This window comes from Ahaetulla prasina, chromosome 5 (genome assembly GCF_028640845.1).
Source record: "Ahaetulla prasina isolate Xishuangbanna chromosome 5, ASM2864084v1, whole genome shotgun sequence".
NCBI classification, from domain to species: Eukaryota; Metazoa; Chordata; class Lepidosauria; order Squamata; family Colubridae; genus Ahaetulla; species Ahaetulla prasina.
The window spans coordinates 38911324-38936541 of NC_080543.1; the positions used below are offsets into that span (position 1 = coordinate 38911324).

The 25218-nt window shown below is 35.8% G+C and overlaps 1 protein-coding gene across 5 annotated transcripts; it reads left to right on the forward strand.

The window, feature by feature from the left end:
* Nucleotides 1–1575: 1575 nt before the first annotated feature.
* Nucleotides 1576–25011, forward strand: LOC131199260 (OX-2 membrane glycoprotein-like). Of its 5 annotated transcripts, none has more exons than XM_058184832.1 (7): nucleotides 1667–1729; nucleotides 5683–5788; nucleotides 6966–7047; nucleotides 10365–10688; nucleotides 11948–12211; nucleotides 13055–13168; nucleotides 16536–20556. In XM_058184832.1, exons 2-7 carry the CDS (start codon nucleotides 5786–5788, stop codon nucleotides 16565–16567), a joined length of 819 nt encoding a protein of 272 aa, XP_058040815.1. In that variant the 5' UTR covers nucleotides 1667–1729; nucleotides 5683–5785; the 3' UTR covers nucleotides 16568–20556. The 5 variants fall into 5 exon arrangements, 4 of the variants coding, with proteins under 4 accessions (XP_058040817.1, XP_058040815.1, XP_058040814.1 ...); XR_009155309.1 differs by lacking the exons at nucleotides 1667–1729; nucleotides 5683–5788 and adding exons at nucleotides 5857–6056; nucleotides 13681–14912; XM_058184834.1 differs by lacking the exon at nucleotides 5683–5788 and having other exon boundaries at nucleotides 1576–1729.
* The last annotated feature ends 207 nt before the right edge of the window (nucleotides 25012–25218 follow it).

Sequence of the window (25218 nt, forward strand, 5' to 3'; positions counted from 1 at the left end):
CTGTTCTTAATGTCGGGTCACAAGTGTTTGAAATTGCTGTCAAATCTTAATTATGTATTATTGCTAATATTATCTCAAGTAATCAGAATATCTGCATGTTATTGGTCTTGCACTATATTAACAAGTCCAGTAACTCTTTCTTAATGGTAAGATTGTATGCTGCCATCTGGTGTTGAAATCATTCTGCCTGCATCATTATTCATAACATACTTGAAGTTTGATAGAAATGGGAAGGGATATTCTTATCTGATTCTCTTTTCCCCCTCCCATTATATATCAGCATGTGAACAGTTCAGGAGAGATAATATATAGACAGATGTGTGTTAGAGATACCGGTGTGTAATTTGTGGAAAAACAAAGAGAACGCAAGAGAAACAGGCTCACTTCTTAGCCTTAAAAATGCATGAAAATATAATTGATAAAACTTTAAAATGATATAACATCGTGAATGTGTTTGCTGGCTAAAATAAACTAATACTCTGAAATGGTTGTAAAATTTTTAAAAGCAATTTTTTCAAGTTTTAGGCACTAAAATATAGGAAAGTTTGGGCTCTTTGGGAAAATACATTTTTCCAAAGTTCAGACAACCCATTAAAGCAAGAGTGGACAACTAATAGCCTTGAGTTATGTGAGGTCTCTGTCCTATTTTTCAGATCCAGAATCCAGTGAAATCATGCTATTACAAGTTGATGGTGTCAGATTAGTTTAAAATCGCATCTTTTCAATGTATTTATTTGTTTTCAAAAGCACATTTATCAGACTTTCTTGACAGATTGCTGCAATAATGTCTGAAAACAAGTTGAACTTGTAATAAATCCTAAATAACTACAGTAAGTCCCACTAAACTTCTCAAGATTTAATTAAGATTTCACATACTGGATCAGAATACTGCTCTGCTGCTCCATCTAATGAAACCTGGATTCCTGGAAGCAATTTTACTTGAATCATTTATTGTGTGACTTCATTCAAAGAAAACAGATCTTCCAAATATTTTACATTGTGACTATCTATACAATGAGAATCATTTTGGTTTAATTGGTGTACCTGTTGCAATGTCTGCCAGTTTCTTTTAAAATCATATCAGAAATTTAGAAATAGATGACCTTTAAACCTTTGCAAACCACTTAAAAGGAGTTTGCTCCTGTGTTTCTCATTATTAGATGGCAGAGTCGAAAACAATGATTTGTACATAACTGTTCTTTCCAAACCCTGTTTGTTCCACTTCATCAGCTTCTTAAAAAAGCTATATATATTTTCAGCAAGAATCTTCAAATAATCACTGGTCTATGTACTAAGCACATCTACTGTGCTGATTGACATTTCTTGATTCGTTTACCCGAATAAATTACCACTTCAAATATAACACTCATTTAACATTTCCAGTAAAGCAGAAATCATACCAGATCTTTTTGTATTCTAAATGATTTGCAGTTCACAACAAGGTCAACAAGGATTATTTTAGGACATTTTTTTTTAGTTTAGTTAGATAATAAGATTCTTTTTGACATTATTAGCTGAGAACCTCTACCCAACCAGTTTTAATAACCAGTTATTGTTCAGATGTTCTGAGTAAAATAATAATGATTTGAGACCCCTTGGGCATAAGGATTTGAAGGGTAGGAGGAGCGTTACAACTTTTTTTAAAAAAAATCACAGTTCCTTGTTTAGTTGGACAGAGCAGCCTTGGCTGCATTCTCCTCTTCCACACTACAGGAATCTGCAACTGAAGGTAAGTGTGTGCACATCAGGGAAGTCATATTGGTCAATTGGTTGTGCAGAAAGAAACTAGAGATAAGAACTGCCTAAAGATGGATTTGTGCATTGGAGTGAATGTGTGTAAGAGTAAAGTTGGTTGATCTCTTTCATTATATGTGTCTTAAACAAGTAGACTAGAACCATTTCTCTGCTTTGATGTTGGTGAACAGCTGATTTTATATTTATTGACTATGACAATATTGAATCCTAGAGCCCTTGTAGAATAACATACCCCTGCTCCAAGAAACTTCTAATTTAAAATATAGTATATAGGAGAAAAAAGAATAGATAAATTAAATATGAAATTTTAAATGGATCTGGAATGCCATAAGATCATCTCTTTTATCAACAGCCCTACGATTTAATGAATCTTTTCTATGATCCAAATATGGTAAATCTACAGATGGGGGATGCTGGGGGGGGAAGCAGTGGTGAAATCCAATTTTTTTACTACCGGTTCTGTGGGTGTGGCTTGGTGGGCATGGCTTGGTGGGAGTGGCAGGGGAAGGCTACTGCAAAATCCCCATTCCCTCCCCACTCCTGGGGGAAGGATATTGCAAAGTCTCCATTCCCACCCCCACTCTGCGGCCAGCCTCAAAATTTCCACTACTGATTCTCCGAACTGCTCAAAATTTCCGCTACCGGTTCTCCAGAACCTGTCAGAACCTACTGGATTTCACCCCTGGGGGGAAGGCCTAAGAGCAATAGATTTTGCTACTCTAAGCTATACAACTGTTTACTCCTGGGATTTTTTTATGGGGTATCACCAGACATTAAAAAAACATGTATATGTTTCTATGGAATGCATATTTTGAATAGCAACCACGACTAAGCACAGCAAATGGACCAATTTACCATTCCTATTCTGGTTTAGGATGATGCTCCTGTGGTGACCTTTTACCCAATTATATTTCACTTCACTTGTTTTGGATGGTGGACTACAACTTAGAATTTAAATAAATCATGCCTATTGAAATTTGATATTATAGCTTCTACCTTGGCCCCTGACTATTAACATAGTTAAAATAAAAACATGTGAATCCAATGTATTCTGAATATGCTGATTTTTCTACAGTTAGAATTGATGATCCTGTTGAGACCCTGGTCCTACTGCAGAACCGTGGGGTACAATAGGTCTCCAATGTTGTAAAATATGAACTTTTACTGGTTTCTCAATTACCTGGTCTGCTTCATTATTCTTAATAATTATTCTTAATAATGAAGCAGACCAAGTAATTAAGCACTGGTGACACAAGCTTGTGAAGATAACTTTATATGTGTTAGAGAACATAGCCATGCCTTCTGTTTGGTAATGAAAGAAGTGAAGAATGTTTATTTTGCTGTCTCCATGCCATCTTCAAATAGCAATCCAACAGAACTTTAAATATATATATATGAATAAATACTTCTGTGCAAGCACTTTGATATTTGCTGTTACAGATATCAATACAATTCAAAGATAAAATTGTTTTCCCCCCCTCCATAACAATGTGCAAAATCAGTTTCAAGGAGATGTAAAGAAGAAATTTTAAACTTTTACCCTATCAGATTGACTTCTTAATCCTTTCCAATTGTGAGCTAATTCAAATAAGCCAAGGAGTATTGACTTGAAGTAGGGGGGAAGTAAAGGGTGAAAGCATCATTATATAAGGGGAGATTCTTCCTGCTGCTATTAAAAAAGCAGTGAGTATAACCATAAAACAAAGAAAACAAAACAAAACCTCTGGATCTAGAAGATTGTAATAACTATTGCCAAATGACAAATTCTCCTTTCTGATCAAAATGACGGAAATAATCATAGCACTCTAATATGAATTCTGGGAAGACATTGATTATTTAGATTTACTGCAGATTGGATTCTGATCTGCTTATATGAAATATTGTCTTTATTGGTTTTAAAAACATATGGATGACTTTGTTTCTGTTACTCGATCTTTCACCAACTTTTGATTCCATTAATGACAGTATCTTCTTGTGTAACCCCATGAATTGAGAGTTAGTAGTAGTCTTCTATTAAGCCATAATCACAATACTGATATTTTATATTTCAAGCTCCAAACCATTCAAGGTTACCTCAAACTGTGTCTTCAGTGACATTGTCCACAGAGGCATTTACTATCCTGGGGGAAGATCCCCATTTGGTGGGGACCCAGAGATGGGCCTTCTTCATAATGACACTTCTGCTTTGAGATGACGTTCCTGGGACCAACCCTCAATTTTGTTCTTTTTTTAAAAATCCTATTTTATTGGCTTTCTCCAGCCATTAATTCTCCTGATCCTATCATACTCTTGGAATGGATAGACTGCATCCTGCTTTTATTGTGTTCACCATTTTCAACCTCTTCTTATTGTATTTTATAATTGCTCTGCAGTTTTTAAACCACCTTGGAACTGTCTAGAATGAAGTACTATAAATTATTTCTAATAAAGGAATAACACCAGTAAATGAATAATACATTTACTTTTATTGTTTCTTCTCTTTTTTCTTACTACTTTTGCCTATCTCTCGAGGGCACTGGACCTCTTTAAGGCAATTCACTTCATTGTTGTACTGACATATTTCCATTGACCTTAAAAGCAGGAAAAAAACCATTCTGTTTTTCTTTTGATAAATATTTTTCTTCCACTCTTTCTTATTATCCCATTCCCAGTTGCTTCCATCTGTATCCTGTCATTTTTTCCATATGACACATTTTCTTCCCATGTCAAGTTGTTATAACAATTCTTATTTCTCTAAGCCCATTCTTCAAGAATTTTCACAAGCTGAATCACTGGCATATGCTATTTTAGTGGGATTGAGTTATAATCAGAAAGTATCAGTTGTAAGAATTCAAGGTTTCTTTGGCAATTGATTCTCTTTCAGCACTATGTTGAACATTTCTCTGTTTTTAAAAACAAATTTTCTTCCATTTCTTGGGAGAAATGATTTTTCAGGAAATTTAAAAAATGCTGAAATACTAATAGATCAGGTCTGAAGTGCTAATGTTTATCCTTGAATATTTCTGGATCAATGTTGGAAATTCCAGATGAATTTTCATTGCCTTTCCAGTAACATAATGAATTATCCAGATATTTATGGACTATCTGTGCTATCATATCTAATCATGTGTCCCTTTACCTTTTCCCTTGTTTGATATATTGTTTCTATGTTCTTAATCTAACAATGAATATCCAAGATATATTGTCCAATTGGCCTGAGATATTAATCTACATATTTGTCTTCCCACTCTATGCTTTTCACACTGAAACAGAATATGCTTTTTGCATATCCAGCTGTTTTGTAATTTGTGAGCATGTCCAGAATAACTAGTATATATTTCCAATATGTATGCAAAGATAGAAAATTGACTCTCGTGTACATGACTCTATTTTGTGTACACGTTCTCTCCAAAGAACGTTATTTTTACGCACATTAGTATAGGCTATTGCATTTATGACTGGGCTTTTTTGTATATTTTAACAGCAATTCCTAGCCAGACATTTCATATAAAATACTATTCATTCAGAATTCTCCAGCTTCTGGGGAATTGGAAAATTAATGTGATACCTTCCCTTAATTGCCACCAGCCAAAGTATCATATGGATCAAATATACATGTATATTTCATACACACACACAAATGATGTGCAGTATGTATGTGTGTGTGTGTGTGTGTGTATCCTTGTTGATACTCTATTTGATACTTTGCACTGGTGTAATTAAAGGGAACATTAAGGGAAAATAATGTATTAACATTCCAATCCACCAGAAACTGATGTATTTTTGTGTCTGTGTTTGATTGTTTCTCTGTGTGTGTGTGTTTGTGTGTGTGTGAAACTGGGGAAGCCAGGAAATCTTCAGGAATGAAGAAAAGTTTAGCACTGTGCCAAAATATGCCTTGTACTTCCTCAGAAACCTTTTTAGTCCAGGCTTCCGTTTTTTCCTCAGAACACTTGAGAAGATTTTCTCAATGTATTTGAGAAGCCTTACAACTTGCAAAAAGAGCCTTCCGTGATTCTCATTGTGCCTGAGAACTTTTCAGTTGAACTTGATGGTGGGTTTGTGTGCTTTCTCTTTCATTTTGCTTTTGTTTAGCTTACTGTTTTGTTGGAGATGGTGCTGCATGCTACTATTACTATTTTGGTTTTGATTTCTTTCACTGCTGATATTCCCAATCTGAAGCGCACCAAAGTAACGTGGGTCTTTCTCGCTGTCTTTCTTTTGGATTTAATCGAATTATACAAAATGACTTAGACTTAGACATTGCTGGAGTGATGGTTAATTATTGATATAGCCTGCTTTTCTGCAAAGAGATGTTCAAGGTAGGTAACAGTACATAAATAAGTAAATAAATGCGAATTAGCAAGGTTAGACAAATCCTTCAGTAGGCACTTGGTTCACAAATGATGTACCCCTCTGAATCTGATTCACAAAGCAGCTACAGGTACTTCAAAGCTTGAGGGAGCTGTTTTAAGGACCCCTTGAAATTTTTAGTTGTGTTTGCTTTCCACTGAGCTATTTAATAATGCAAAGTAGCTCACTGAAGGATCTGTAGAATTAAATCACAATTGAGAAAATTGAAAAAGATTTGAGGGGGGCTTTTAATTGTATTAGAGTTTAAGAATGGAAATAATATTATTGAAGTATGATGATGATTGATGATGATGATGATGATGATGATGATGATGATAGGAATTGCCTTGTGTTTGGAAACCGAATCAACTTGAATTATGGTATTTGGGTTCCCCTTTTTCTTTTTATCAACTAAAGGTCAACTTCATCTCCAGGAATTGTGCATTTTCCTATTTTTATTCATACATACTGATACACAGACCATTTCATTTAGAAAATCCTACAATCCATGAAAATTACACTTGCTGTGACATAGATTTGTACTGTATATCACTGCACAAATATGAGAGTGTATTGTTGTGCATTCTATTGTTTCTAATACTATAAAATAAGCCAGGTGATTCAGCAGATTTGAACTCTTTGTGTGCTTTCACAAAGATTTCCATTTTTTCACCAGTTTTAATAACATTTATATGTCTGGAGTATGTAAGGTAAGATGTCGTCTTCTCTCTGCTACTTTCTTAGACTTGGGAAGACATAAATACTTCTCTTCTGACACTATAATTGATACATCATTTCTTTCATTATATTCAAAATTATATTTTCTATATTGGGTAGAAAAATGTTTTACTAATTTGTTTTTCCTTTGCTATTCCTAGAGAATGAAGGGTATTTATACTACATGGACTTTGCAGGATCTGGCTTTGTGCATAATAGCTGTAGTGTTCTGTTCCACACAGGGTATGTCCAACTTGAGAAGTATAATTCATTTTTAAGATTAGAAAATTGTTAATGAATAGAAGTTACCACAACAGTCATATTATATTATTTCCTACAGTTTTTTCCTTCCTTCCTTCCTTCCTTCCTTCCTTCCTTCCTTCCTTCCTTCCTTCCTTCCTTCCTTCCTTCCTTCCTTCCATCCATCCATCCATCCATCTTTCTCTCCTGTTTATTTTTGATTTTGGAAGTCATTTCAAATTGTTGTCTTGCTGAAATATCCAATAATTGTTCTGTTTCTTCATTAACTTAGAAATTAGATTCTGGGACATGTTGATAATTAGGGGAATTTATCTTTTTTTCAATCTTCACAGTGTTTCCTAAGTTACTAACTGCTACACAATCCTCAAAATATTTAGAACTACTCTCATGCTTAACAGTTGTCAAGGTGTTATTTTCTTCAAATGATTTATTCCTTTTCTCTTCAAATGTATCTTATCTAGTTATAGCTAAATACTTCAATTTTTAGTTTCATCAGTCCAAAACATCTTGTCCCAAAACATTTCAGAGCTATCAAAGTTTCCTTTTGCATATTTTGTGATGATGCCAGGGAAAAGATTTCCTGTTGATAATTCTTTCACACCATTATTGCTGTACAAGCAATGTCATTTCTTAATAGTGCTTCTCACATTTGAAATGGCAAATTGGCAGAATTTTGAATTTAACTTTTCTGTGCTTTAGAAAAGTAGAATTTTTTTCAGATGCTAAGAGATGTTCGAAGAAAGCTATGGGTATTAAAAATAGACAGCAGCCTAATACTGACATTGTGAGACATGTCATTTATATGAAATTTGACATGTCACTATTCACACACCATGAACTTGCATCATTTCCATGATATTTTATTAAAGTTTATTGTTTATAGCACGAGTAGTCTGAAACTTTCAACCTGCAGATGAAAGGAGTGCAGATGACGTTTCTGTGACATATAGTAGTGAAATAAAATGATTGGTTACTTACAACAGCGTGTACACAATGAAGAGGTTATGAAAGTGTTTTGGCTCAGGTGTTGATTTTGTGATTGCATCTTAAAAATGGAAGATTTCTAGGATATTTCATTTAACCAGACTACTTTGGGATTTATTTGGCTAAAGTTGTGTCTAGATTTGTTGAAATGTCAGAGTTTTTTTGAATTTAAGCACCTACAATGTGAATTCACCACAGATATACTAAGCATTGGGCAATGTATTCATTTGTACAAGTTGGTTAGCCTGGGATTGAGCAGTGCATAATTGCTTCTTAACCCATTTCATTCAAGTATCTTTGATTTAGCCTACTTAACATAGATTGACATTTGCAGAGTACAGCTGTGATTGATTTACATTTCAGCTATTTAAGCCCTAATATTCTCTGGTGTTAAGAGAAGCCTAAAAGCACCTAGGTCCAAAGAAAAGCCTAGATTATGCTGCTTTTACTGAACATTAGGGAGACTCCATTTTAAGATGTGTTCAGAGAATCAACAATTGTCTTTACCAGCTCAGTTACAACTCTTCATTCTATTTATTATTTTGCACCCTACTGTATTAATTGTTCCATTATTTTATCTCCATTACAAGTGACATAGCGTTCATCTGCATTCCCAGTACATTTATAAATTGAAAACCTTCAGAATGATCTTGTTATAAACAGTGAACTAAAAAACCGTGAATGTCTGAATGGGGACATTTCAGGTTTTAGAATTAAATTATTACAAGTTAAAATAAAATTGTATTTTAATAAAAAAAATTAAAAAATGATTTGATTGCTTATTTGTACCCTACGACTGTCATTAAATGTTGTACCTTATGATTCTTGACGAACGTATCTTTTCTTTTATGTACGCTGAGAGCGTATGCACGAAGACAAATTCCTTGTGGGTCCAAAAACATTTGGCCAATAAAATTCTATTCTATTCTATAAGACTACAGGCATGGTGTAGTGGGTTTAAACTATATGGAGGCACATTTGATTGAAACATAGGAATACCTTTGTAACAATAAGAGCAATTTGATAAGTAGAAGTAATAACAGAGAAGTGGTAGAGTCCCTTTCATTTATATGCTTTTGACAGCTATATCTTTGGACTGCTTTAATTTTAATTCCTGAACTAAGAGAGTTAGGCTTGATGACTTCCATCACGTTTTTCAGTTCTATGTGATTCTAGATTTCTTCTGTAGCTTGGATTTGTAAGTATTTGATAGATGAAAAAATATTAGTGTTGTAGAAATTAATCCAAGAGCCTAATAAAGATGAGCAAGGGACATTACAAGTATAGCAGGAATTTTTACTTAGCAATGAAAATCAGAACAAAATACCTTCTACTAGTTTTGAATATATTCCATAGCCTATAAATAGAGAAGCTATTTCAATGACTTTGCCTTAACTCTACATGATTGTAAAAATAGCCTATACATATAAATTATAGCCTATAAATAGAGACAATAGCTTCTGTATTTATAAACTATGGAATACAACTCAAAATCTAGTAAATTATTTTGAATTGAGGAAATCATGTATTTTAAGTGTTGTACAACTAACATTGTTACATATGTATAGACCACTCAGAATCTTTTCCAGCATATTCTTTGTCATAATTTTGGAAAGACCTATATATACACTATTACTATTACTTTGTTCCTGAGAACAGATAATGAAGATGAAATAAGCTGTTTGCTTATTTGCACAGGCTGCTCTTGTTATCTATCAGACAAGTGGAGGAGTGGCTAAAATGAACAGAGCAATTTTGGATTTATTTATTTATTTATTTTGTCACAACAATATACATAAGCATCACACAAAAAAATATATAGTATCTAAACATATATATGAAGAAATATAAGGAGGTATAAGCATATATATATATATATAAGAAGAAGAAAAAAGAAAAACAATAGGACAGGAACGGTAGGCACGTTTGTGCTCTTTTGCACGCCCCTTATGGTCCCCTTAGGAATGGGTTGAGGTCAATAGTAGAAAGTTTTTGGTTAAAGCTTTTGGGATTATTGGAAGAGACCACAGAGTCAGGTAAAGTGTTCCAAGCACTGATGATTCTGTTACAGAAGTTGTATTTTCTGCAATCTAGATTAAAGCGGTTAACATTAAGTTTAAATCTATTGGTTGCTCTTGTATTATTGCAATTAAAGCTGAAGTAGTCATTAACAGGAAGGACATTACAATAGATGATTCTATGAGTTAAAAAGGCAACTTACTCAAATCACTTTTAGGGAGAAAGGATTTTATAAAGAGAAATATTTGTTATCTGAAGTACAATTAGCAATTATGAACTGTTTTGTGTTCTGCCAGGTTCAGTAATGACAAGCAATCAAGATGTGGAATTAGGAGGCAATGTCACTTTGAGATGTACTTTATTACAACAGCCTAATATTTACCAAGTCACATGGAAAAAACAAAAGAATGGAAATGATGAAAACATTGCAACATACGAGAAAGATATAGGTTCATCTGTTTTAAAATACAAAGATCGAATCACTTTTATATTTTGGAGCCCTCAAGATACTGCTATTCATTTGTCGAATGTGAGCACTGAAGATAATGGTTGCTACCAGTGTGCATTTTTTTTGTTTCCTATAGGGCCTGTCATAGGAAAACCCTGTCTTTCTGTTTATGGTAAGTCTGCTCAAATAAAAGTAGCTCAATAGGGGATTGATGAGGCCTTGTCTTTAAATGAGGCATTATTATAATAAATCATGTGCTTTATTTGAGTGTGTAGAGCACTAAATTATACAAGGAAAAAATAATAATCAATAGTCTTCACTCAAGACAAATTTGATAAAATTTTACAGAATTTTACATCACAACTCAGTTCATATTCATTTTATTTTATAGAGGTTTGGGAGGTTTTGTTTTGTGAAGTTTTTTCTTTTTTCTTTTGGCCACTGCAACAATGCAGTTGATATCTCTTGCAGTAGATCTAATTATTACCACCCATATAACGCAGAGGCAGTTTTTAGTTCCTTCCAAAAGTTTAAACCACAATATCTTGCAGTTAGCTTAAAGTTAGAAGATATTGTGTTTAGCACGATATTTGGCATCAATCAAATATTTTGAATAACTCCCACAATCTCTTGGATATTGTCTAAGTCTGATATCAATTGAAATACAAAACTTCTGGAGAGTGAAAAGGATTCTATCTAGATTAACAGGATATTATGTTATGGGACATAGGACTGATTTATATTTTATTGCATAAAATATAAAGAGATCTAACGGTATGATATTTGTATGATATTTGGGGATGTTACCTGGAAGTGATTATGTGAATTTTCTAGCCAGAAATCCATTTTCCATTTGAAAATATGCATGTGACCTAGTCATTCCCTCATTCACATTTTATTGTCCCATAGCCATGATGGTGAACCTATGGCACACATGCTGGAAGTGATACACAGAGCCATCTCTCCAGGCATGCCAGCCATCGCCTATTGCTCTTCTGGGTTCCGGTGCGCACATGCGTGCCGGCCAGCTGGTCTTCTCGTGCACAGGAGCACCAGAAACCAGAAGAACAGTTCCCCAGGTGCACACAAGCTGAGCTCCTGCTCAGCTGGTCTTCATGCGCACATGCCAGAAACTAGAAGATCAGGTGACCAGCACTCATGCGCATGCCGGAAACCAGAAGCACATGCATGCTGGGGAACGGCTCTTCTGGTTTCCAGCGCTCCTGCATGTGCGCACCAGGGAGCTGCTCTTCTGGTGTTTGGTGGTCCCCCATGTGCACACATGGACTCCCATTTCAGCACTCAGTGCCTAAAAGATTCGCCAACACTGTCCTATACTATATTACAAGAGCCCTATAAAGCGGTATATAAGTCTAAGTGCTATTGTTATTGCTATACTATCAAGTTTTGCTCTTGTGATTTGTGTCCCAGATGATCTCAAAACATCTACAGACTACACCATCTCTGATAACCACTTGCGTGCCAGCTGTTTAGCAACTGGTTTTCCAAGACCGAACATTTCATGGTTTCCATCAGGAGGTGAAAAGAAAGAAATGGATATCACAAACCCAAACGGCACATTATCGGTCATAAGCAACATTTTTATAAGCAAATCAAATGTTGAACAAGGGCTGACTTGCCACATTTTTCACAGAGGAAAAATAATAAGCATTGAAGTGCTAGGAAAAGAAATAGGTAAGTTAATAGAGCAGATAGGCACAATAACAGCACTTTTCTAAAAGCTGATAAAACTCTATGTCTGTATGTATGATAATATTTTTTTTCTTTATAAAGGAGGATATTTGTAGCTCAGGGTTGACATGAGAAATACTTGATGCTCTCTGACCTTGCTTGTTTTCTTGCAGATGTTTCATTACCCAAACTAGGTAACATCATCAGTGCTAGTAAGGAGTACAGTTTGCTATCAATGGTGGCTTGCCCTGTCAACGTTGGTGGAGGTGATCTTAGAGATTCGTTGTTTGGGCTGTTTACTGTTTGGCTGTTTAGCAGTTTCTTGATTGGGGTATCATTTACTTGATTGTTGGTTTGATGTTAACCTTGGAATTAATCTCCAGTATGATGATCTGGATGCTGATTGCTAGTGGAGAGGTGGTTGGGTCCTCATGGTTTCTTTTTAGGCTGGGTGATAGTCTCTTTTGCATAGTCTATAGATGTTGTTAATGTCTATGTGTATATTGATGGCTGATTTGTCAGAGTGTGAGGCTTCTAGAAATCCTCTGGCATTTTTGGACTTGGCTTGGTCTAAGATGGTCACATCTTCCCAATTGAAACTATGGCAAAATATGTTTATATGTTGTGCAATTAGAGATTTTTCATGATGAAATTCTTTAATTGTACAACATATAGACAACTTTAACATCTCCTGGGGCTCACCAAACAAAGGTTCCCCACCAATGGCAACTGCAACACACCTTCTTCCTAGGTTCTAATGGGGTAGACTGAGGAACAGAAGTTTTAGTAATATAGATTCTATTCTACACTATCAGCTGCAGTAACATTCTTTTTTTTTCCATGCAGACCATACAAAAAAATCTTTTCCTGTGGTACCAGTTGTATTGGCTTTGATTCTTGTGATCCTAGTTATTGTTGTGGGTGTATGCTGCTGGAGACGACAAAGGAAAAAACATAGAGGTAAATTATTCAGTTTTATAAAACAGAATTTGTTAAACATATTTATCTTTACTACTTTATTACTTGATTTCATGTAGTAAATTGTCTTCATATGATTACAGAATATGAAGTTGCTTGGATTATAGCATATTGGTATGGAATAGTTTGCCCCATCCTACTCCCTACATGTGCACTAATTGAGAAAAGAGCACAATCCATAATATTATATTGGAACAGATACTAGTTCCACTCGATTGTTCTAACTGGGAAAAGTTTTTAAAGATCTCTAAAAGACATTTCAACCCCATTGACTGAGATCATGTCAAGTGGATAGAAAGAGAAATCCTTAGGATACATCTATGCAAGCCTTCTTTAGAGGCACATTACTTGTACATTCTAGTTCCTTACCATATTTGGGAGAATTTAGATCTTGGAGGAGATAAAATATTAGGGATTGGCTTTTTGAAAGGGATGCTTAATAAAAATGCCACTGTTGTATAATCTTCCAATCTTTATCTTTATCTTTGTTTCAGCATTATAAAAGTACAGAAGCCTCCCCTAGTACCCACATAACTAGGGCTTTACTTAGAAGGATTTTAACATTCCTACACACCATGCCCCTGCTCACCTCAAATATTTTGTAAGCTCCCTTTCAAACTATGCCTCTGTCCTTTTGTGGTGGTCAAGTGAAGGACATTATCATTATCCGCATATAGACGAGAGGTCGAACGACTAGCCTTGTGGTACAACCAAAACAATCTGGTACTGAACACACTCAAAACCGTAGAAATGGTGGTAGACTTTAGGAGAAACCCTTCCATACTTCCACCTCTCACAATACTAGACAACACAGTATCAGCAGTAGAAACCTTCAAATTTCTAGGTTCTATCATATCGCAAGATCTAAAATGAACAGCTAATATCAAAAACATCATTAAAAAAGGACAGCAAAGAATGTTCTTTCTGCGCCAACTAAGTAAGCTCAAACTGCCCAAGGAGCTGCTGATTCAGTTCTACAGAGGAATTATTGAGTCTGTCATTTGCACCTCTATAACTGTCTGGTTCGGTTCTGCAACCCAACAAGAAAAACACAGACTTCAGAGGATAATTAGAACTGCAGAAAAAATAATTGCTACCAACCTGCCTTCCATTGAGGACCTGTATACTGCACGAATCAAGAAGAGGGCTGTGAAAATATTTACAGACCCCTCGCATCCTGGACATAAACTGTTTCAACTCCTACCCTCAAAACGACGCTATAGAGCACTGCACATCAGAACAACTAGACACAAGAACAGTTTTTTCCCGAAGGCCATCACTCTGCTAAACAAATAATTCCATCAACACTGTCAAACTATTTACTATTTTATGACTTGTGGTTACTAGAATAAACTTATTTCTTACATTCTAGTTGGCGGCTTGTGGGCATCAGTATGTTGGCTTGCAGTGTACTGCATTACATAGGATACATTAATTACATAGCATGTTTCAAGTAAGACTGGCCAAAATTCAGCAAAACAGACCATTAGCAGGAATGTTACAGATAGCCCAGAGACAGCTAAGGTTGGTTATCCTTTATCTGCTCTCTTATTAAAAAGAATTACATGAAAATCTTGATTAACAAAGCCATGATGGATGGCAGAGGCAAATATATCTGGTCTGGAACTGGTGATGACCACAGTATTACAACTTAGAATGTATGAGGAGGAAGTGGTAAAGGTTTTGAACGGATGAATTCAGTGAAATAAAGAAAAATGAATACAATGTAGGTGAAAATCGAAAGTTGTAGCAGAACTTAAAAAACTTTAAAAAATGCTTTGATTTATAAAACTGAATGCATGCTAGGAAGTGCATGTACATGTTTATTTATGAATGGAACTGTTAGAATATTTGGCTAAAATATTAAGAGGTTTTATCTAAATGGTTTTGAATGTGTATAAGAGTAAAAATCCACAGGTCAGTGATAATTGCATTAGATTTTATTGATTTGCAGCTGCAAGCCTTTCAATATCTAGGCATTTATTTTTAGTCAACTACTTCCTGGAAAGACCAATTTTCCAAACATATACTGCATGAATGAAAAACTTAGAACACAATAGCTTAATACACAAACAGGAAGAGAAATAAGTATCTATCTATCTACAACACTAAAACTTTTCAAGCTAAAGTACAAAATCTTTTGCTGTATGGCCCATAGTCTAGGGCAGAGGTCTTTAAACTTGGCAGCTTTAAAACTTGTGGACTTCAAATCCCAGAATTCTCCAGTCAGTATTCTGGAGTTGAAGTCCACAAGTCTTAAAGCTGCCAAATTTGAAGACCTCTGGTCTAGGGGGTAATTCTTTGGCCCAACTTTTACTGATAGACATAATTCCCTAAGGGAAAAACAAACAATATTCAACGTATTCATTACTTATTTATTTAGCCACCCATCTCAAATTCATAACTCTGAATGGCTAACAGCAGTTAAAAGCACTGAAAAACAATATATAACAATAGAAAGAATGCATACATAATTGGCAGCTAAGATAAACAAAAACAAAACAAAGCAATTTGGTTTACAGCAAGTTTTGCTGGTCTGCAGTCCATATTTAAGCTGGGCTTAGATAAAGCCTGAATTGAAGTGAAGAAGAAACCCCTAGATCTGGATGTACAAAAGGATAGGCTTAACATATTTCCATAACTCTGCTACAACAAATTCACATCCACACTTCAATACTCTCAGCTTGAAGTCTAAGCAGTGCTGGAGTGCTTTCCCCTGGTTTAATATTCTATTCATTATTTTTATCTTACCTTGTATAATTTTACCTTTGTACTATTTTAACTCATACTTTTTTATGTAAGAAAGGTACAAAAGTTTCTTTGATTTAAGAAAAACTTTTTACCATATACTGTATGTGTGTCTTCATATGGAAAAGCTCTCATACTGGCAGAATAGTTAATTTTTTAAGTTTTAGTGTATCATTGTTCATGTCTATGTTCTTTGACCATAAATAGATGATGATGAAAGATTTAGAGAATTTATGAAAAAAAATCATGAGTGATAAGAGGTTCTGAATGTGAGCATTCACAGTATAGAAAACTGCTAAAATACGTTTGGAGCACCAGCTTTTCTTAACTGATAAAATTGATAGCATGTTTGTGGGGGTAGTTTGGAAATGTCTGACTTTTTTTGGTGAGAGATCTTGAAATTCGAAAGGTCGTATTTCCAAAAATGAGTGCTTTGACGGGAAGCACTGGGGTGTGTTTTCCTGCACGTTTTTATCTTGAAGCCAAATGTCATTAGGACAGATTATGCCAACTTCCTTTCATAAACAAAGCAATCTGTTATGAATTTTGAATGTATGATACTTAGATATATTTTCACATGATCCTTTGTCCTTTCTTTAAGATGTATTAGAAAAAGGATTTTGCTGCATGTAATACTTCATACTTCAACTGCCCTGAAAATCAGCTTGCTGTAATTTATGGACCAAGAAACAAGTCACCCGTAATTTAAAATGATCCTTTTTCTTTTCCACTTCAACAAGGAGGTTTGCTTGTTTTTGCAATGGCTTTTGGCTTGTACCTGACAAAAGACCGATGTAGAAAAATGGAAAGAAAGGCTAATAAAATCCATTTCCTGAATGTGTAGAAGGAAGAGGAGATGCTGAGGATTAAATAGGCAGCTAGAGCCGTTCATACAAAAAGGAAGAGATAAAGGCTCAGGGGAAGCGATGCTGTTTTGAAGAACTAGCAACTCTTTTTGCAAGTCCCTTCACTTTCTGCTCAATCTGCGTTAACTTTTTCTCACATTCCTTGTAGGGGGGATAACATTCTGGGAAGAATAAAACTGTCTACTGTTGATCTCACCCCTTTCCTAAGAGGTCTATAAGGGGCGTGCATAAGAGCACAAACATGCCTACTGTCCCTGTCCTACTGTTGCTTCATGCTTATACTTATGTATGGTGTTATGACAAATAAATAAAATAAAATAAAATAAATAAATAAATATTCAATATGCCCACTAAATTTTGCAACTCAGTTGCAAAAATTGCTCTGTCTACTCTCAAACATTTTGCTTTGATGGACAATGGAAAGGGATCTTTTCCAAAACAGTAGCATTGTGTAATAAGCAGGATGTATTTCTCCGGGAAAAAAAACTGACCTTGCCCCCTTTCTTTTATTTTACTGATGTTTACATAAGCAGCTATTGAAAGTAAAACCTCTCCCCTGTCAAATTTATCTTGTGGTGATTTCCTGGATATAATTTTCTTTTCACTTTAGCCTACAGCCCTGCGATTCCTTGTAGCTCTTCCATTCAAATATTAATTGGGTCCAAACCTGCTTATTCATAAGTCCCAAACCTGACTCAAACCTGTCCCCCCCCCCCCCCCCCGTCGAAAGTCATTCAATGTAATAGCATGTGGGGAATGAATTTGAAAGATGGGGTAAAAAGATAAACAGTCAGTTAAGAGAGAACAGCTGCATAGTGAGAGGAGAGAAAGTGAAGCAAGAAGATTAGGCTCCCTGGGTAATTGGATTATAAAGGTGATGGCAGGAGAATTCCACTTTCAGACTTGCAAGATGCTGTTACTGTAGTTTTACAAGACAGTAGAATTTAGCTTATGTGCTTTTCTTTGCTTAATGAGCTTGACATCCAGATAGTGCACCATTAATACCATTAAATACCATTACCATTGTATTTGGGCTAGAAGGGACTTAAGTTATTAGTAAAATATAGATTACAGGCTCCTTAGAGTAGATTAGGGCTTTGGAGAAAGAACAAATAAATTGGAAGAAAGAAGTGCTCCCAAAAATAAACATTTCAGAATATTTTTCTTGGATATCTATATGATCTCTTCCAGACCCTCATATAGCTGGCACAAATGATATATATTTTTGATCATAATATCACAATTCTATGAAAGCATAAGGTTGCTTAGAATTCTAACATGGGAACATTTAACACTGCATTTTGCCCTCTCAGTACCGTACTCAGAAATCTTGACTGATAACGGTATGTGGAGGCTAGACCAGGGGACAAAACAAAACAAAACAGAACTACATGGAAACATTTTTCTGCCGTCAACTTTTTAAAAAACTGATTTGCCAATATATTGGTATGGTTAATTGCTAACTGTAATATAAGGGAGGGTATTGGGGGACGAGAGAATTTGAAGGGAGAATTTTATAGGATAGGCAAGATTGAAGATAAAAGAGTGAGCAATGGAGTAGACTGTTTTAAGTGAAGGGTATGCAGTTTGTAGAATGCTACAAATAAAGAGTTAGACTAAAGGCAAGAGATGGTCGTAGATGCTAAAAGATATTGGTCTAAAATCCACACATGTTTGGAAAAGATGATAAAGAAACATATTGACTTTAAACCAGAGGTTTTTTTAATTGGGAATCGTAGCTGAAACATATAGTAGAGAATTGAGATATTTGACTGTAAATGTTTTGACAGCAGCAAGCATTGTATTTGCTAAAAATTGGAAAAATGAAAAATTATTATCGCAAGATGAAATTATTAGGAAAATGATGGAGCACGCAGAAATGAGTAAATTGACTCTAGAAATTAGAGAACAAGAGGACAAACAATTTTATAAGATATGGGATCTCTTTTATCAATGGTTAGAAGGGGAATTATGTTAAAGGGAATTAAGAAAGATTAGAATATAAGGAAATGTTTAAATTATATAATAATAATAACAGAGTTGGAAGGGACCTTGGAGGTCTTCTAGTCCAACCCCCTGCCCAGGCAGGAAACCCTACACCATTTCAGACAAATGGTTATCCAACATTTTCTTAAAAATTTCCAGTGTTGGAGCATTCACAACTTCTGCAGGCAAGTTGTTCCACTGGTTAATTGTTCTAACTCTCAGGAAATTTCTCCTTCATTCTAAGTTGCTTCTCTCCTTGATTAGTTTCCACTCATTGCTTCTTGTTCTACCCTCAGGTGCTTTGGAGAACAGCCCGACTCCCTCTTCTTTATGCAACCCCTGAGATATTGGAACACCGCTATCATGTCTCCCCTAGTCCTTCTTTTTATTAAACTAGGCATACTGAGTTCCTGCAACCGTTCTTCATATGTTTTAGCCTCCAGTCCCCTAATCATCTCTGTTGCTCTTCTCTGCACTCTTTCTAGAGTCTCAGCATCTTTTTTACATCGTGAAAAATATTGCATTCAAAACTGAATGCAATATTCCAAGAGTGGCCTTACCAAGGCATTATAAAGTGGTATTAACACTTCACGTGATCTTGATTCTATCCCTCTGTTTATGCAGCCCAGAACTGTGTTGGCTTTTTTGGTAGCTACTGCACACTGCTGGCTCATATCAAAATGGTTGTCCACTAGGACTCCAAGATCCCTCTCACAGTTACTACTATTGAGCAAGGTACCACATATATGGTACCTGTGCATTTTATTTTTTTGGCCTAAATGTAGAACCTTACTTTTTTCACTGTTGAATTTCATTTTGTTAGATAGCACCCAATGTTCTAGTCTGTCAAGATCTTTCTTTATCTTGAGCCTATCTTCTGGAGTGTTGGCCATTCCTGCCAGCTTGGTGTCATCTGCAAATTTGATGAGTTCCCCATCTATCCCCTCATCCAAGTCATTGATGAAGATGTTGAAGAGTACGTACTGGGCCTAAAACAGAGCCTTGGGGTACTCCACTGCATAATTGTCTTTAGGGAATGGATTTGAAGATGTATAATATTAATTTGGAAAGTTGATTTTGAGGGAGAAATTGAAATGTTATAATTAATTAGAAATTATTTGATTATAGTTGAGATATATATCAGATTGATAAAATGTAAGTTTAGATAAATTAATTGCAATGTATATGGGCACACAGGATTGGGGATCAACCCACCGACACAATGTATTTGGATTGACAACAATTTTATTTATGTTTGTTTGTTAAAAATAAAAAAATATATAAAATAAAGGCAAGAGATGGGAGACACTCATATCATTGTAATGATATGAGTGAGAAGGAAGAAGAGAAAGAAGATAGATAAATGTATTAATAGAAAAGCAAGAAATGTGGGAGAAATGTTATAATAAATGAAATGATAATATTAAGATATGATAAATAGAACAGAACAGAACAGAACAGAACAGAACAGAATAGAATAGAATAGAATAGAATTCTTTATTGGCCAAGTGTGATTGGACACACAAGGAATTTGTCTTGGTGAATAAGCTTTCAGTGTACATAAAAGAAAAGATATGTTCATCAAGAATCATAAGGTACAACACTGAATCAGTGGTGGGTTGCCCCCGGTTCGCTCTTGTTCTGTAGAGCCGGTAGTAAAACTCTGCTGGCGTTCGGAGAACCGGTGGTAATGGCTGGCTGGTCACACCCCTGAACCGGTTCTCTGATCCTCAGAGGTTTGTGGGTTTGTTTTTTGTTTACTTTTAAAAGCCTCTTTTCTTCAGCCAAAAAGGGGCTTTTAAAAGAAAAAAAACCCCTCTGATTATCATGTGGCTGAGTAGGGATTCTCAGAGGAGCATTTTAAAAACTTTTTTTCTCTGGCCCACCCAATCCCCCCCTCCTCACTTACTTAATTAAGCAAGCTCCTTTCGGGCTCGCTTTCTTTCAACGTCTCCAATCAGTTACATTGTCTAGAAGGCAGAATCAGTTGCAGCTAATGTAATTGATTGGAGTTCCCCAGGAACTTTGGGAGTTGAAGTCCACAAATCTGCCTGGAATCCATTGCTCAGCTAACTGCTTTGCTGGCTGAGGAACTCTGGGAGTTGAAGTCCACAAACCTTAAAGTTATAAGGTTGGAGACCCTGATCTAAAAAATATAAATAAAATAATAAAATATTTGTGCAGCTTTCTGAGATTTGGTGTGTTTCTGTAGTGTTTCACTCTAACTACACAAACACACAGAATCTCACAAAGCTGTATGTGGCATTTTGTGTGTGTGAGTCTGTTGTGTTGTGTTGTGTTTTGTGTGTGTAAACAGTTTGAAACAGTTTATGTCCAGGATGTGAGGGGTCTGTAAATATTTTCACAGCCCTCTTTTTGACTCGTGCAGTATACAGGTTCTCAGTGGAAGGCAGATTGGTAGCAATTGTTTTTCTCAGTTCTAATTATCCTCTGAAGTCTGTGTCTGTCTTGTTGGGTTGCAGAACCGAACCAGACAATTATAGAGGTACAGATGACAGACTCAATAATTTCTCTGTAGAACTGTATCAGCAGCTCCTTGGGCAGTTTGAGCTTTCTGACTTGGCGCAGAAAGAACATTCTTGTTGTGTTTTTTTGATGATGTTTTTGATGTTAGCTGTCCATTTTAGATCTTGCGATATAGTAGAAGCTAGAAATTTGAAGGTCTCTACTGTTGATACTGTGTTGTCTAGTATTGTGAGAGGTGGAAGTATGGAAGGGTTTCTCCTAAAGTCTACCACCATTTCTATGGTTTTGAGTGTGTTCAATTCCAGATTGTTCTAGTCACACCACGAGGCTAGTTGTTCAACCTCCCATCTGTATGCGGATTCATCATTGTCTCAAATGAGACCGATCACTGTTGCGTCATCTTCGAATTTCAGTAGTTTAACAGATGGATCGTTGGAGATGCAGTCATTGGTATAGAGAGAGAAGTGGGGAGAGCACATAGCCTTGGGGGGGCCCTGTGTTAATTGTACAGGTATCTGATGTGAGTAGGATAGGAGTATATAGGAGTGATAGGAGTAGGAAGAAGACACAAAAGATGTACTCAGATGTTACACTGAATGATTGATTATGTACTATATGTTTGTTTGTCTATAAAATACAAAAACCTTTTATATATAAAAAAAGAGATGGGAGACAGGATCTGAATATAGTACAGAAGAAGAATGTAGTCTGAGAAACATGGAGCTGAGTAGAAGTATATGTAAGGAAGAGTTATTATAGCCCATCTCAATAAAAGTAGTTTTAATCTTCCTTGGAGTTGATTCTTGGTCTGGTCTACCTAATGAAGCTGACAGTCTGGCTGGTAGATTGAAAATTTGCTCCCTGGAGAGAAACAAGGAGTAATGAGTAATGAATGCTATTCTGTATTCATTGAGTAGGAAAATGAGAGGAAGATACCTGTCATATTAGAAAACATTATCAGCAGAGGTGCATGAGGAAGGTCAGAGGTTCTGTGAAAATTTGAGGGCAAGGCTATTAGGAAGTTGTATTAATGGGGTAGAAAGTGAGTATTGTGGGTATGATTGTGGTGAGGATTGATAGATGGATATTTGGATAATGATTATCATTTGGTGGGGGGTAGATGGTTGACTATAAATTGGAGTTAATGGTCCTACAAAAGTGCCATGCATATTATGGTCAGAACTAGGAAAAACAAATAGTACAAAATGCTAGAATTATTGATGAGGGAGGGCAGTATTGAGATAATGATGAGCAAAACATTTATTTCAGGAAGCACTGGATAGATGCTTATAAGAGAAGGAAGACCCATACACTGGGGAAGATCTGTTCTTTTTAACCAGTTGTTCCAACCATGGGTTACGATAGCTGAAACAATCGGTACTTTGAGTTATGTTGTGCTGATATGGTATTACCTTAGATTATTCAGAAACTAGTAGACCCGAAATGTAATTGCCCATTTATTGGCTGTTGCTTGGTGCCAAGGCAATTCAACTGCTGCTTTTTATATTATGTGCTGCTGGGTTCAATTCAAAGTATTGCTTTTAACTGATAAAGCCCTACGTGCTTGCCCATGAGTATTTTCAGGGCTGCCCTCTCCCACCAGAATTGACCTACCAATCTGATTTTGAATGTCTTGGGAAGAACTTCTAGTGATTTCCTATTTTTGTGAAATAGGTGGACTGAGGATCATAGGTGCTATTTTTCAATGGCTGTGTTTTTGCCCTGGCATTGCCTCCAGGATTCAAACTTCAGTTTCTAGAAGTCTTGAATACAGCCAGTGGTGGGATTCAGCCAGTTCGCACCACTTCGGGAGAACCGGTTGTTAACTTTCTGAGCAGTTTGCTGAACTGGTTGTTGGAAGAAATCATTAAGGCAGAGAACTGGTTGTTAAATTATTTGACTCCCACCACTGAATATAGCATACACTATTTCAGAGAACTTGTGGAAGTTGAAATAATGTTTGAGTGATTGCATCATAATAGTCTGCAATGTTTGTCTTAGTTTTTACCATGGATAATTGTATTATTGTTCTTTGTCTCATGCCTTCGTGATGGTTACATACCATGGAACATGCTGCTCCCTAGAGGGACACTTGGCCTTATCTTTTCCAGCATTCTGGAAGACACTGAAAACATTTTCAGCTAGCTTTTGATTCCTTACAATAAAAATAAGCAACATGATTAATGTTTACGTATTTTAATGATGCTCTGGAGACACATATTTTATTGTTGAGTTTATTTACACTGCTGATTGGGGTACCATAGAAATATTGTTAAAAGTAAAGACACTGAGAAAAAAATTATTTGGCACAAGGAATTTAACGGAAAGATCAAGGGACAAAAGCTTACAAAAATAGATGAAAATTAGAAAAGTGAGGAAGCTCCATTTACCTTAAACAAGAGGAAAGCAACAAAACAAAATTGAAATATATAAACTATGCAGGGGTGAAATCCAGCAGGTTCTGACAGGTTCTAGAGAACCGGTAGTGGAAATTTTGAGTAGTTTGGAGAACCAGCAAATACCACCTGATCCCAGAGTGGGGTGGGAATGGAGATTTTGCAATATCCTTCCCACTATGCCCATCAAGCCACACCCACAAAGCCACACCACTCCCACAAAGCCACACCCAAAGAACCGGTAGGAAAATTTTTTGGATTTCACCACTGAAACTGTGTCTGTTCTCTTTTAGGATTCTAAGGAATTCAACCAGCACCATTTACTCCACGGAATTGAAAAACAACCAACCATGCATATTACGAAGGCAGCAACAGTTTAAATGAATATGTGGTCCATGCTCTGCTTCTCTACTTGCCTTAAAAAGAAGCTTACAATTCTCTGTTGACGTAGCTGAGTTTCCATTGCACAGTGAAATGGATTGGCTGTTAGCTACCAAATCATCCAGCTAAAAAAAAGAGGTCAATACTGACCTACAATTTTAGAATTTTCAATAATTGTGTTCAGTGACTGATTGTGGTCATCTTTATTCCTAGAGAGGTGGAAGAATGGCTAGATTATCAGCTCTGGACCACTGATCACATTCATGCTTGGTAGCTAAAGGAAAGTCCCTTCTTCTCTGCCGTGTTCGCCCCATCCAGTACAACATCAAATATAGAATTCCTACAGTTTAGAACTGTACAATTTTTAAATAGAAAACTTGTTCTATATTTCTATTATGGCAGTTCTATCAGGATTGGTAAAGCTTTTAAATCTCTGCACTGAAGTTTTTTGTGAAAGATTCTGCATATGTGCATTATTTATTTATGTCCTCCAGGTATTTCTCACATTATTTTCCTAAACTATTGGTAGAATACTTCTTTATACATATAACCATATAATATTTGAATAAAATACCATGCGGTATATGTGCTTATTAGTAACATGGATGTGAACAGTTCTATTTATGCTAAATATGCAACATGCTGCTACTATAGTAGGTAGAGACAAGTGACTAGAGAAGTTCTCATCCATCAGAAATATTCCCACTTTTAAGTAGAGAGTTCCAGATATTTTCTGAGATTGACTTTCAATGTTCTGCGTAATAGTGTTCTGAAATGAGGAAAGAAACATACTTCACACTTAACTAAAGAAAAGTGATTTCATTTAGTGATCACAACTTAGGCCAGCAACTCAATTGTTAAGTGAACTGTTCATTAAATAAAACTGCACTGTGATTACAATTTCACTTCACTTTTCTTTGTTTTACAGACCTGCAAGGGTTAATAAAATATAAATATTGTACTTTTTTTAATCGGCATCACTGTTTGGTAGAATGGTTAAGGTGCTAGCTTAGACACCAGCAGCTTGGGAGTTTTAGTCTCACCTTGGGCATGGAAAGTGGCTGATGATTTTGGGCCAATCACACACTTTCAGCCCCACCCACCTTAGAGGGTTGTTGTTGTGGGGAAAATAGGAGGAGGAAGGAGTATTAGATATGTTCACTGCCTT